Source organism: Synchiropus splendidus, chromosome 6 (genome assembly GCF_027744825.2).
Source record: "Synchiropus splendidus isolate RoL2022-P1 chromosome 6, RoL_Sspl_1.0, whole genome shotgun sequence".
Lineage (NCBI taxonomy): Eukaryota > Metazoa > Chordata > Actinopteri > Syngnathiformes > Callionymidae > Synchiropus > Synchiropus splendidus.
In genome coordinates, this window is record NC_071339.1 from 19,132,124 (window position 1) to 19,147,138 (window position 15,015).

The following is a 15,015-nucleotide window of genomic DNA, read 5'->3' on the forward strand; positions in this document are numbered from 1 at the left end:
TGGGAACACTATCAACACACATTAACAAGAAAAGGCACAAGATTGAGACATTTTAGAAAAGAAATATGATTGATAAGCAGGGTTTTCGATCATGAAACTTACAAGGAAGCGCAGGTAGCTTGGTGTTCAGGCACCGTGAGGGCGGAGTAGGCCGACGTATTTGCTTAAGCTTGTCAATCTTGAGGTTCTCCAATCTCTTCAGAGCCTGGGCTGACATCCCGACAGTGCCAGGATCGCCTCCCCCTCCCCCAACTGCAGCAGCAGAGCCGTCCTCCAGAGCTGTGAGATCCTCCAAACTGCCTCCTGCGTTGAGGTTCATCTCCACCCCACTGTCGTTGTTGTTGGTGCTCCCCAGTGGTGAACGTTCGCTACTGCATGAAGACTGACCGCCAGGGCTGGGCTGTGACTTCTGGACATGACGACATCAGGTGGTCATTCAGGAGCTGAGTCACAGTTTACATTGGTGGAAGCAGTGTTTAAAATGCATCTCTCACCAGAGCGGTGTCAGGTGCCAACAGCTTGCAGTCCTCTCTACGGGTCTCCTCTTTCTCCAGCAGCAGTTCGGAATTGGTGCCATTGGGAGTCAGAGCTGATCCCGGCGGTCGAGGACCAGTGTCCCCCCGATGCTTCTTTGTGATGTGGGCTTCTGGGCCATGCACCGTCTTCACATGTTTGCGTAAAGAGCTGGGGTCTGTGTACCTCTTGGTGCAACCGGGAATCTTGCAAACGTATGGTTTCTGCATGCAAGACAATGCATCAGCCAAACCAAAATGTATGAACTGAAACTAGCAGCTATGAACTGCATTGATCTTACCTCATTGGAGTGGGTCCGGTTCTGATGTTTGGCCCGGTCAGAAGCGTTGGAGAAGGCCTTGTTGCATCCCTCATGCTCGCAAACATAAGGCTTCTCTCCAGTGTGAGAGCGCAGGTGGGTCTTTAAATTCTCCAGACGGGAGTAGGCTTTATTGCAGCCCTCAAACTAAAATAGAAATACACCAGTTAATTTGAGAAGTGACTCTAATAAAAGCACTATGAGGTGGTAGCGAAGTGAAGTGGGCATCGGGTCTCACAGTGCACTTGTGTGGCTTCTCTCCTGTGTGTCTCCGCATGTGAACGACCAACATGTACTGGGCTTTGAAGGGCCGTTGTTCTCGTGAGCACTCCTGCCAGTGACACACAAACTCCTTCTTCTCTCCGTGGATGTGCTCATTGTTGATGTGCTGCAGCAAGAAACAAACAAACAATTTTTAAAAAAATGCTTCTCCGGATTTGATTTGGTGCACAATTTGTGTTCATTCCTCACATGAACAAGTTGATCCTGCGTGTCGAACTCCTTGTTGCAGCTTTCCCAGCGACAGTTAGTTTCATAAACGGCCTCCGGTTCAGGCTTCCCATCGTCCTTGTCCAAGTCGTCGCGACCGTCCAGCAGACCGAGCAGGGGATCCTGTTGAAAACACATGCCTCATTCAGAATGGACATTTATTTTGCTTTCAAAATGCGCACCGTATACAAACTGAAGTTCAACGAAATAATGAACAGTAATAACCATAAATAACCTGGAGGTAACATGAAACTATCACTGTTTCCCTGCGGATGTTGTTTCTGTAAAGGTGCTGTGAAAGTACCTGAGTACCAGTCGACGACGGGCTGGCCACGTCCCCCTCTGACCTCTCCTCCAGATTTTTTACATTTATCCCGTCCATCAAACCAAGACCAGGCTCAGTCTTAAGCTGAAAAAGAAAATACAGATCTGAATACCGGGACTGACTCACTCTCTGTCATGAAGTGGAGCAGCTCCCATCTCTCATCCGCCGTCAGCTGTCAGGAGCAGACGCCGCACTGATCACCAGTAAAAGTGTCCAAATAAAGTGAGGTCTTACGTGTCCATGTTTGGGTGGAGCAAGTAGGCGAGGATTGTGCGGAGGTAAACGGGAAGCTTGGCAGGGCACCGGTGTGTGTCCCCCCATTGGCGTGCCTCCACCACCTCCATACACGGAGCCCTGTCCCCGAGACTGGCAGTTGATGTTGTTGGAATACCCAAGCGATGGACTGTAGGGGGCAACAACAAATGAATGCAAATGCAGGTCTCTCTTCATAATAATATAAGTCAATAATATGTATTACCACGCCGCAAAAACAGAGATTGCTTGACTGCTACATCAACCACATGTAAGCCCGAATATGGAATAAACAATGACCTGTTTTCACTCTTCATTTGCTACACTTATAAACATGAGAAAAACATTGGGCATCTGATGCAAGGAAAACGATTGACAGAGCTCTTTAGTGTATCAGCTACTACTAGTTGATCTGCCATGCCAAACCTGCAGCAGCAGGCAACCTGACATGACACCCGTCGTGTGTGACTGTCCTACCTCATCGCGCTGACAGAAAGATGCCCGTACGAGCTGGCGCCGTTCGGGTTGCAGCGGGAGTTAACAAAGGCCACGAGAGAGTTGGGTGAGGTCCGGATGACGGTCTGCAGGTCAATGCTTGCATCCGACAGAGGGGAGATTGACAGAGCTCGCTTTTTGCTCAGCTTCAGCACAGAGCGAGGAGTGGAGAATCTGGAGCCTGAGGGGCAACAAGGTGCATGAACTTCAAAGGTCCTTCACAGAATTAGATTCGATGATTTTCTTTACCATCTCCCATCTGATCAGGTCCGGGAAGCTGACAGAAGTTGTGATGGGAGGACATCATGTTGTTCTGGTTGCAGTAGGGAATGTTGTTTCCTGGAGAAGCAGGCCAATCATTTTTATATGAAATACGATTAAAACACATGCAACTAAGGTTGTTAGAAAATGTCGGAATACTGCATCGATACTTTAAGTGTTCTACATCAATATTTCGTGAATTCTTTTAAGTTGTATTTAGGCAACTATAAGTCGACTTCCCCCTTCAACAATGAGAGCTTGCGATCTGAAGCTCTAACTGGATTAGTTTGTAAAAGAACGCCAGTTTTTATGCACATATTATTGTAGTTTTTCTACGTAATATAAAAATACTGGCTCTAGTCAACATACTCGCAATGTATTGTTTCGTCGCTCCTGTATTGGGACACAGCCCTGCTTGCAACTAATGCAGATTACAACCAGTAACCACTGACTTTATAAAGCGTCAATCCAGGAAATACCTGCGTTGAGTTCTACGCATTCAGCAAGGGGCTCTAACTCACCCTCAGTCGGGGGCATCCTGCGGTGGCCCATCATGTTGAGCTGCTGTGGGTTCTGAGGCGGCCTCATGTACGGATCCATGCCAGGGCCCATCCCTGAGCCGGATCCATGCGTCATACTGGGGTTGTACATGGGCCTGCAGTCCTGCGGCGGCCCGGCGAGGTGAGGGCCACGCAGCGACGACACATCGCTGTACTGGTCCAACCTGGTGATGGAGACACGGCAGAACCTTGAAAATGACTCATCTGCTCTGCACTTTTCAAACAGTAAATGTAATCATAATGAATTAATAATATTATCGTTAACATAAGTGAGGCGTACTTCATTTGACTCATATGTGCATACTTGCTTCTTTTTCTGAACTTCATGAAAGACGAGCGGCAGTGATTCGCTCTCACCGCTAGATGGCGCACGCTCACCACCTTGCCCTACTGCTCTGCACTTCATCCATCCTGAGCGTCAGTGGCGACTTCCAGGGTTGCCTACTATTCCATCATATTCCTTATTCCTTCCCTTTTGTCACATCATTCCCTCTTTCCATTGCTTTGCCCAGATGCTTCCTCCATTTCATGTATCTCCCCTTTCATCCTTTCAGATCTTTAATTCTTTCAACTCCCAACTGGATCTTAATCTGTGCTCTCTAATCCACAGTTGCCCCCCTCCCCTCCCCTTGAGATGCGATCCATTTATTCTGAAATACTCTTCATCACCCTTCTGCCTCTGTGTCCGTCCTCCCTCTGTGCTGCTGTCTTTCCCCCTCATCCTGCCTTCTGCAGGGCTGGGCCTTCTCTCTGGGTAACTTGAGCGGGGCAGTCATGCAGAGAGCAGCTCGGCCTGGTCAGCCTGTAATTAGCAGCTGTCAGAGAGAGGCCGAGTCCACCCGCAACCTGGGTGGCATGAGAGAGAGAGGGAGGGAGGGAGGCCGAGGGGGAGAGCTGGCCCACGACTGAGGCCGTCCGGCTTCAACCATGTCCACAACAATCGCAAGAAAAGGGCCTTCAGCGCCGATGCTCTGATTAAAAGTGGGGATTTTTTTGGACCCTCCGGAGGGATCACCTTACTTTTTTGAAACAATGGACGCACAAAAACAAGCAGGACAACAATATGAAAGGTGCAGGTTCGCTGACACCGCCAGGTTTCCGCCGCATAGTTTCCTGCCGGGTCAGATTATCGTCACTCGTCTTCTTCTACGATGGTTTTGTTTTTCTTGTCAATGTCAAATACCAGAAGCGAGAGAGAGATTAAAGAGAGAAAAATCAAACCTTTAACTTCTGGTATTTTCTTCAAAGTTAATCTTGCATTACGACTGTTTCTTGACTTAAAATACAGAAAACACCTATTTTAGTGTATTTATATTGTTAGACAACAGTACACAAAAAGTATGTTTGTTTCTTCTTATGATTTACAGTTTATTGAAGAAATAGAAATCTAATTGTTTCAGACGTTTTAAATAAACGTTTTTTTTTATTTTATAAAATATTTTAATTATATATGCATTTTTTATCATTACATATGTTTTCAGTAACTGCTTCTAGCATAAATAAACAAAATCATAAGAAAAACTTTGCAAGAAACCGCAAAAGAAAGGTTTTGATGTATTTTGATGACTTAATTGTGGCGTTAAATACTTAATTTAATTTAGCCCATTTCAATAGCATTTTACTACTTTACTTTAATATTTTATTTCATGTCTTCCAGTATTTTTCTCAGTGAATCAATTATCTATGTCAGTACACATCATTCAGAGCCAAAAACTAAATTAATTTGACTTTTACACACACATATCTCCACTGAACGGTGTCTGGTCATTCTTTAAAACCAAAAGCAAACCATTTTAGACTATTATATTCACAAGTTGTAATTTCAAAAATTCATCATCAAATTTAGCCTCTAAATCGGCTACGGTTTTCAATGAAATTTCTGTTCAAATATCCTTGAATTTTAAGTTCTTCTTGCATTTTTACGTGACTTTTAGGGTTATTATACAAATGCATTAAAAGCCATAATCCAAATAAAATAATCCCCATGTCGCCACCAACGTATTAGCATCTGATGAAGGACTGTTGGGAACGCATAACTAGCCCAAACCTAATATTGTTTGTTGTTATGAATCCAACAGTTGCTAATAAACACGGAGAACAGGTGAAAGTATGCGAATGGCTCAGTCTATAGTTAGAAAATGTGCCCAGCGACACATTAATAGCTGCAATGGATCCCAAACGTGACAGGTATTTCGGTGACAATGCTGTGTTTAGCCCTTTCTTTCCACTGTGGCGCCTTTTTACTGAATCAAAAATGGTCGATTTAAGAGGCCCTAGCGTGTTCACGGGTGTCTTACCCTCTGGGCGGCTGGTTGGGGGACGTCTCGTAGTGATACAGCCCCTGGTGTGGCTGCATGTCCACTGGCATTGGAGCTCCGACACCCACTGCTCCCCTTACACCCTGGACCTGCCACACACACAGGCAGACACACTCGGTCAAGAACACAGACTTCAGTATGCAGAAGAAAGAGCGCGACACGAAGAAGACAACAAGAATAGTGATAAATAATACCAAAGTCCATGAGAACAAAGAGCGTCCAGATTCATTTGGATCCTTTAACATGGCTGCGGCAATGTTGAACAAGCCACAGACATTATTATCATTATTTCAATGATGCTAGTCAGCAAGATGCAGTTTAAATTGGAGTGAACTTCACAGACCGTAACATTGGCAATATAAATAAACTAGAGCTGATAGTTTGTCAATTTAAATGAATAATATTCAAAGTGCAGCTGAAAAAATGTTTTTTTATGGGGAAAAAACAAGAATTGGATTAAACAGATTTTTTTTTATGTTATATTGTGATATTTGCTCGCAATTAATGCAAAATAAATGTATTCTTTAAGGTTTAAGAAAAAATAGTATGATGATTTAATGTGTAACAAAATTCTAATATATATTTTTTGAAGACTTATAAACCTAATTCGTCCCTTTTTATTGCAATTTGTATGCCAATATGCAGATTATATCACTGACTACCCAAGTTTATATGTTTATTTGGTATGTATTTTTTTATTAGTATATTCATAAGAAATTGTGAATTTTCACATATGACCACTAATAACAGGGTACATTAAGTAACATAAGGCGCTGAATTTGAAGCAGTTTTTTGTATTTTACTATGGGGTTAGGCCAAGGCTTAGTGTTATGGGTTAAGGGCTCTTGAGTCTTTATAGCTGGATAAAGTTAAAGCCACAACTTGATATTTCACAAACCTTGTCAGAAGTTACCATACATGATTATAAACAATAATAACATCTTCTATAAAACCTTATTAATGCCTTAGGAAAGTAGTAATAATGTACTTTAGATGAGATCTTAAAGTAAGCTGCTCATTCTTAGTCACGAACCCTGTTTTACACTTATGAATAGTTGATGTTGATGTGGCTGTATGAAGACAGGTACATGACTAGTGTCTGAAGTCAGGTGTAAGGATTGTGACGCACCGCACTCTGTAATCTCCCTCCTCTTTTAACACAACTTACAAAAACAAACACCGGCGAAAGACGACAAAAACCTGCCACACTTTCCCATCCTGGAAATGTGGCATTCAAACAAGAGACGACAAAGAGAATCGAGACACATTCAAGGATTCCCAGCAACACAAACAGTGAACAGAGCGGCCCTTTGTGTCAGACACATATTGAGTCGTCGTCTTTCAGCGAGAGTGTATGTTTAAGGTAATTCTAGCTGAAGGAGCTCGGGAGCAAGCACCTGCTCATTACGTGCGACCACATCAGGGCTGACACTAATGGTCCCGGCCCAGACATCTGCACTGGGACGCGCGGTTCATCACAGTTGCCACTGAAGGCAGCGGCGGTCACACTCATCCTTAAGTTCAGTGGATTCAATTCAAGAGGAACCAACATGTCACATGACTTGATCAAGATCCTTTATGGGAAACACATAACACTGCAGTTCACCTTAAGATAGACCTAATTCATAATTCATAAAACGGTCAACTTATAAAACATAATGATTTTAAGTTGCTTTTTTTTAAATTAAATTTCCTAAATATATTTGTCAAATATTTTCCAGTTTTATGAATACTCAACAAAACTATATTTTTATGTAAACAAAATCATACAATTTGCTGTTATTTAGACTTCAATTATAATCAACATTGGTGTTATTATTATGATAAATAATGATAATGAAGCCTGTTAATGCTGCTGCAGTCATTTTACATCACTGATGGTGAGGTTATTGTTGGTGACAACAGCCCTAGTTTTGACATCATATTTACACAACAGGATCATCTACTCCAGTTATTCGATTATTTAGGTGTATGGTTGCATTAAATGATTCATGTCTAATTTGTGTAAACTTAATTAACTTACTTGTACTGTGTTGTATATAATTGAGACATTTTACACAAATTCAACCGAAGATGTAAAAATAATTAGCATGTTTTATAGAATTCACCATGATTCAAAATGTTTGCAAAATATTTTGTGTTGTGCTGTGTAATATGAAATAAAATGCAATTATATAAGTGGTATGAGAAAAAAATAATAATTAGTAATACATTAATAACTTTATGATAGGATAGATAATTAAATCAATGTATTGGTTGCAATTCCAGCACAACACAATAACCTGCATATGTCACTTGGGCTGTGAACGGCGCATCTCACTATGAAGTTGCTGCCGTTTAAGCGACAAGTGTTGGAAGGCGAACCTGAGGAACTGCTGTCCGCCAGAGATGAAAGCTATGTGTTCGCGGCGTAACAGCTTCTCAGGACTGTTTTCAGGGTTGCACAAGTGTTAAAAGGCCAGCGGGGACCTTTTTAATCCCTCAGGCCAACAGAGGGATTTGGTACGCAAAGTTAGCAAGCGGCTAAGTGACGTGGGCGGTCTGGTGCTAATTGTGTCGATTCTGCGCCGGCTTTTTGGATGTGTGTTTGATAATTAGCCGGAAGTGCTAAATAGAGATCTCGCAGTGCGCATCAGCTGTCCAGAACTAATAAATACCAGGAGGAGGCGGAGGAGGGGGGGGACCACAAACTGCCTGGTATACACACTCACACATGTATTAGCGTACACACACACACCTGTCAGTCTCGCCGCGAGCGATGATGATAATCAAGTGGCCATCAAGTCTGGAGAGCTTTGGCGAGAAAAGCTGGTGTGAGACTTTACTGGAGCAAACCTCAGTCAATAAAGTGGAGAGAAAGTCACATAGAATGCTGTTATCAGGTGCGTTTTAACGCACAAATCTGCTAGGCATCTCACCATATACTGCAGAGTGAGCTAGAGTAATGTGAGAGAAAGGAAATGCCCGGTTTTTACTACCCTTCACTAAAGTACTGAGGGGTATCCGTGAACCACAGATCTATCTTCCAATTGACTAAACATCACCGTCAAGCTTTCTTCTTCTTAATATCAGGCTGCTCAGCTGCTTGCTAGTGTAGCAACAATCCCTCCAAAGACCTCTTGAAGAGTGCAGAACCTGCAGAAGACATGGCGCTGCCTACAATGTCTTGCCCTTTCGAATCATACGTACAAGTCTGGGGTGAACTGGAAAGCAAATAACGCAACATAATGGCTTGACTCGGGTAAACTAACCCCCCAACAGAGTAACACATGAGTTGCTCACGCGGGTACACCAGTTTAAAGTTTGACAATAGCATATTTACCTGACTATAAAACGCCATTTTTTTTAGATTCATTGGTCCTGCGACTTTTGCTCAGGTGTACATAATTGTGTACGAGTGATAATGTTCTTAAACACTTTTTCACATTGACAGACATGATCAAGGAGTAAACGTTATGTCCATGCTGCGCCCCGATATTCTAGGTTCTGTTTCTGATCAACACACGTAAAATATTCGTAAAACATTGATGTGAGGATAGTGGACTGTAGCGTCCAATGCTGACGCCGAAGGCAGCCTTCAGCGTTGCATGTTGACGCATTAGGTTTTAAATTCAAGCACGTGTCCTTGCGCTGCATATACTGTCGCTGTGAGCAGTGCAACCCATATAGGAAAGACAGTGGTTGGAGTTAGCCATGGGAATGGGGCTCCTTTCATTCTATACTAATAATGTGTATATTTTAAGCCCCTCAAACAGCAATGCGTTTCAGTCTCAGAGAGCTGCATGTGGGGCTACATGTAGCAAGAGACCGTCCGATGTAAATGAAGAGAGCATCCCAATTTCTTTCCAGTGCCACACGCTCCACAGAGAAGAAAATGTTTTTACTCCATTGAAACAGCTATGGGTCAACATGCAACGCGAAAGGCTGCCTTTGGCGTCAACATAGGACGCATAAGTCCACCTCCCAATGTCAATATATATTACGCCATGGGAATGAGGACGGGTTGCAGCGTTTGAGGTTGTACCGATAAAGCATCACAAGAAGGAAAACACAACATGCATCGCAAAAATTGACTCGAGTGTGGTGGTTTCTTGTGTCTTCAGATGGGAAAAAAGATAGAGAAACCAACATAATAACAAAAATAGCAGGAACACTACTGCTGTTCGTGAAACTAAAGCGTGTAGCCCAGATACCTGAGGGAACACATTGAGGGTGAGAGTGCCTGCAGATAGGTGGTATCTATTTATGCCTCATCAGTAAGAGCTAGAATCAGTCCAGTAAATGTCAAAAGTTCCTACCTTTGTTTCTGTTTTTTTTTGCTTCTAGATTGGCAATGTTTTGTTTCAAGTCACGTCAGGATCCATGAATACAAAATCTAGGTCGGAAAAATACAGTAGTTCTTATATTAAGACGTCCGTTTTTAGAGCTTGTACAACTGTCAGAGACTCAGTGAAGAGCTACTGCTGCTTTAAGAGAACATCCCGATCCATGAGCGCCAGTAGAAGCTGCCTCCCGCAAAGGGAGTCTGGAACAAGAGAATGAGTGATTGAACACAATGGCTGCTCATGTAAGTTTATCAGGTATGGAAACAAAAACGTCACAGATCAAAAGGTGTTGATCCAGGTGTTGTGCTATTTCGGGGCAATAATTTGCGAGTGTTTGCTCAACGGTATAATTTCGTGGTGCGTCTGGTTTGAGAAGGAAGGAGATGCAGCGTTTAGAAAAACCTAGGCCATAAATCAGGAAGCTAACCAAACATGGACGGACAGCAGGATGGGAAGCTGCCGAGGATGAGGACAGGATGTCCAGCTTAAGTGACCAGTTCAGGTCGCTGCAGTGGTATGAGGCTCACCAATAACCTTCACACCTAACTGCGCCCAGCACATCATAACTTCTCACCATACCACTTTCCACGGACTGAGAGACCAGAAAAGACAAATAATGGTTAAAAAAAAGTGGAAATACATGTTCAATGAAATAACATGGGATTGAATTAAAATGTCTTCAACACATTTAGGATGACAAAAAGTAAATCAAGACTGGGCTACAAAACCTGCTATATGTGGGTGTGGAACTTTTTTTATCTACTGGATTATTAATAACAGAGTAAAATCAAGTTCAAGACAGGTCAATAGTTTCATTTATATTCATAAAAAATATATCAATTATGACCACAAATACGTTGCCAACATGGACCCCAAATAGAGTCCTTTATTTGGGCATTTTCTTATTCAACTGTCTTTGCTTTGGTAGCTACAGTCTTTATTCTAGTTGTTTTACATTTATTCTTTTCTTTTTGAAAAGTTGTTCCGTCTCAGAACAGACACAACACAAACCAGAAACCAGCTGGGTAGTTGTTGACACAGGAAGTTGGCCCTCAGTGGGGAGGAAGTTTATTTTGCATCTATTCGTTTTTATTCCCTCCGTAGTTTAATGAAGCTCTCAGGTGACAGTGGTGCATTCAGGAGCCACTTTGTTTAGTCTAGGATATTTGTGACATTCCCATAAAGCGTCTTCCCTCCTCCCGCTTGCGAGGAATTCTCCAGAGAGGACAGACATTTCTACAGGTCACTGGTCATGTCAGACAAAGGCCTCACCCGACCCCTCTTATTGGGTTCCAGCTACACTCACATATGTCTTCGGCAATATGAGATGCAGGGTTTGCAAAAAGGCCTGCTCGCGACAAAGTTCATCAGGAGTGTGTGCGGCAGGCAGGCTCTTCCATTGCGTCAACAACAGTCCAAATAAAACAACGGCATCTTGTTGAGCAGTGTAAACATCTGAAAGTATTTTGTTCTCCCCTCCACCCTTTCCCTAGTTGCTACTTTTCCTCCTTGGTCTTATCTGGATATCTCCCTCATTCCTTCTCTCTCTCTCTCTCAGCCCAGTGCCGCGGCCTCGCCCCTCCCCCTTTCTGCAGTCGAGGTGGGTGTTCTCTTGGCTGTTATGACTTGAGAGACGATAATGGCAGCTATAATGTAGCCAGCCGTTCCTGATGTGGCTGGGCTTGTGGAGGATTCTGTTGTGTTAAAGCTGGAGACGGAGCGGGCGGGGCGTGCGGGGGCAAAGGCAGGGCCGGAGCCCACAACCAACCACATCCCAGATCCCAGATCCTGCCTCGTCTTCGCTCTCCTTTTTTCTCTCTTCTGTTTCTTTCTCTGCTCACCCACTGACTTTTTCTAGCCACGCTGTTTTCCTTCAGTGGTAAACTTTGTTTTTAAATTCTGGTTTTGTTTTTGTAACCCCCACCCAACACACTCTCTTCCCCTGCTCCCCATGCACCCTGTGTTTTTTACCCCCCTTCTCCTTCTTTTTTTTTTTTTTTTTACTTCGCTCCATGAATTCCTCACAGCAGCCGTAATGTGATGGGGGCCATGGTGTGACCAGTGAAAGGCCACTGGGCTGGAGACATCACTGTAATGTACAATAAGCTCTACTCACTGACCTGCTGCAGGGAAGATTAGTGTCATATCTACTTAACTACGATGGCTTGGAGTTAGATTTGAACCGCTCTCACTGCCTTTTGAAGGCCAGCACGATGATTTATGAACACAAAGCAATGATAGCGCTCGAGATTAGAAGGGCTCCTATTGTGTCAACAAAGGCACAGATTTAAGGTGATCAAATAAAATCATAAAAATAAACATTTTTGCCACAACTAAAGCAACTCCTGAAGAAGTTGACTGTGACCCACTTTCTACCACCACAGTTAAGTAAGGGACTGTGTTAGAGTTTGTCATATGCGCTATTAGAGTTCTGTAATGCTACTACCACCTGCTGTCTGATGGAGGTCATTGCAGTTGGTGATATTTCAAATCCAAATTATAAGAGTAAAATAAATGTAGGCCCCTAATATTGGGTGCAGCGGCATGACTCGCCGGAGAGGCGTGTTCTCCGTTATTCAACGGGATGGGTGGTATATCGCTAGACTCACTTAAAAATACAGAAAATATGTGTTTGCTCAGATAAAAAATGAGTCATCTTCGTTCAAAGCACCATCCATTGTGCAATGTCGTCATTGCATCACCATCCTCAGTGGATTAATGATGGCTGACCGGTTGCTTCACGGTCCAAGGAAACCGAACACCCGTGGCCCCTCATTGGGTCCTGGTTTTCCCAGGCTGAAATAAAGTATACTCTGTGTAATGCAGTGTACACTTTGTGAGATCAAAACAGTAACAGTTTCACTCTGGAAAACTATGGAAACGTGGTGGCAAGCTACACTTGTACAAGCTCTATACCGTTGTGTACTTGCAAATAGTTCAAAATACTTTGGAGTAACTTGGGTCAGAAAGCTACACAGACACATATTATACCCTGTTCTTAATGATTCCTTTTGCCCTTAATTTCAGTATTTGTTTTTTATTTACAGTGCCGTTCACTGTTAAATAACTATATAACCCTTACGCTATTTGAGTCATTGGCATTTCTTGGAACTGAACAGACAAAAATCTTATTGCTGTTTGTAAATAGTTCAAATTCACAGTGGAATGTACTGGACGTTTGAGAGCCCAAAGCAAAACCCAAGCATTCCTCTTTGGACAACCTTGACTTCCAAACTTTGACTCAGAGGCAGGACTCCAGAACAGACTTGAAAGTGAACCCACTGCAGTGTTACAGAAATCCAAAACACATCTCACGTAACCATCATGGGATTTACTTCACTTGTATCAAGATATCATTCACAACTTCTGTACAGATTTGATTTGTGAGGTCTTCAAATGGCATTACTATCTATCAAGCTGTCAAGCGACCAGATAACAACACTCACTTCAAAGTAAAAGTTTACAGTCCAGCAGCCAGAGTTGGGTTTCAAATAAAAAGCTGCCATAATGTGACAAAAGCAACTGTCATCATTTTAAGTCAAACACGTCATGTGTCAAAACCCTGAGAAGCTGAGAAAGGAGTGACACTGGCTAAACAGGCTCACCGGTTTAATATGGTCCACCCCATAAAGCGGGCGTCCACCCCACTCGTCCACATCACCCTCGCCTCCGCTCTGTAAACTGCGGAAGCCGTGGTGCTGATTTCTTACTGCAGGGGTTCTCACCTTGTCGAAATAGAGGAATGAAATGTTGATCCCTTGTTGCTACACACACAGAGTGACTGATGATAGACATACACACGAGACGGGATCCCGACACAAACACTTGGAGCACAGTTAAGCACAGAAGACAGAAGCCACCTCTGAAGATTTCAGTGATGATTATGCTCATGTTTGTTTGATGAAAGCGGAGCATCAGACTTGGGGGGTGAAACTCAAATAAACCTAAACAAACTGTCAAGTCGTGTTTTCATCACGTACTTTATATATATATTATTGATAATAATAATGACATCTAAGGATGTAAAAGGTATAAACTTCAACAAAAAAACACTTTTACAAGTCTAGTAGTTTTGACCACAACTTCATCAAATACTGCCAACTTTTCCATATTAATTACAGTGTAATTCAGCGGTCATACACATCTCCACACCCACACCTACCCTTCCGCCATCTTTGTTTTTACGGCCGGATGGTTACTCGATCATGTTTGTGTTAGGATTAGGAGCGGTTCACCTCCATGTTTACTCTTGTCGGGACAATCCCGGAGCTGTGCCGCTGGCTTACACCCTCCCTTCACTCGAGCTGCTGAGACACCCAACATGATGGAGTTTCACCCAGTGACATTGGGAGAAATGAGATGTCACCGAAACATCTGACACTTCCTCTTCAGTGTCCCCATGTGTTGCTGCTCCTTCCCTCCTCCACCATCCCACTCTTCCCCCTGTCCTCCTCTCCAGGCCACCCACCCGCCACATACCTGTGGTTTCCTGTTCCCTGCTCCTCCTCAACCCCGCGGCCTTTACCTCCAGACTTTTTTTAATACCCAACTCTTCTGCCATTCAGGACCGTTGTCTTGTCTCCGTTTCACCTGAGCTGTGCGGCGGCGCTTCACGCAGGTAGGTAATGACCTAACCACAAATATTTCTTTGAACTCCTTTTAGAGAGAAAGGAAACAGGAGGAGGAAGGGGGGGGTGGATTGATAAAACAGATGAGGAGAGGTTGATTCACACAGCTGGCCTCCAGCTGGAGAGCAGGGAGCTTGTAGCTAAAGTCTCTATAAACACACGAGGTGCGCGCACAGTTACCTCAGATTTGCTTTTCTTTAAAGTGTAATGAAAAGTGAAGATATTGATAAATAATACATGATGCCAGTCTGCACCTTTAAGAAGCAGAATCAAAGCGATTCCCTGCTACTTCATAGATGGAGGTTCAATAGTTTCACTTCATTTTCCTAGTTGAGTTTCATACGCAGCTTGAGTGAAAGAGATTTTCTTAAATCATACACACAAAGGCAAGGCATTCAAACACAAAAAGTTACGTTTTAATGTCTCAACATCACGTAAACAAACTTAAAGATCTTCGGTAAAGTCTCAAGTGGCTCCATGATTTCCTGTCAGTTTTATTCACATAAATATTCTCCTTCCCCTATATGTTC

General features: G+C 43.2%; 1 protein-coding gene across 1 annotated transcript in view; it reads right to left on the bottom strand.

Annotated features, from left to right (window-relative positions):
• gli1 (GLI family zinc finger 1) overlaps window positions 1-15,015 on the bottom strand; it is a 42,102-nt gene that overhangs the window by 4,413 nt on the left and 22,674 nt on the right. The window contains exons 2-12 of the mRNA XM_053868845.1: window positions 5,512-5,621; window positions 3,176-3,378; window positions 2,643-2,732; window positions 2,376-2,574; window positions 1,881-2,049; window positions 1,626-1,730; window positions 1,304-1,444; window positions 1,071-1,220; window positions 815-979; window positions 495-737; window positions 103-409 (exon numbers count right to left, since the gene is read on the bottom strand). Of these exons, the coding sequence (XP_053724820.1) occupies window positions 103-409; window positions 495-737; window positions 815-979; window positions 1,071-1,220; window positions 1,304-1,444; window positions 1,626-1,730; window positions 1,881-2,049; window positions 2,376-2,574; window positions 2,643-2,732; window positions 3,176-3,378; window positions 5,512-5,582 (1,843 nt within the window). The 5' untranslated portion in view covers window positions 5,583-5,621. The remainder of the gene's footprint in view (window positions 1-102; window positions 410-494; window positions 738-814; window positions 980-1,070; window positions 1,221-1,303; window positions 1,445-1,625; window positions 1,731-1,880; window positions 2,050-2,375; window positions 2,575-2,642; window positions 2,733-3,175; window positions 3,379-5,511; window positions 5,622-15,015) is intronic.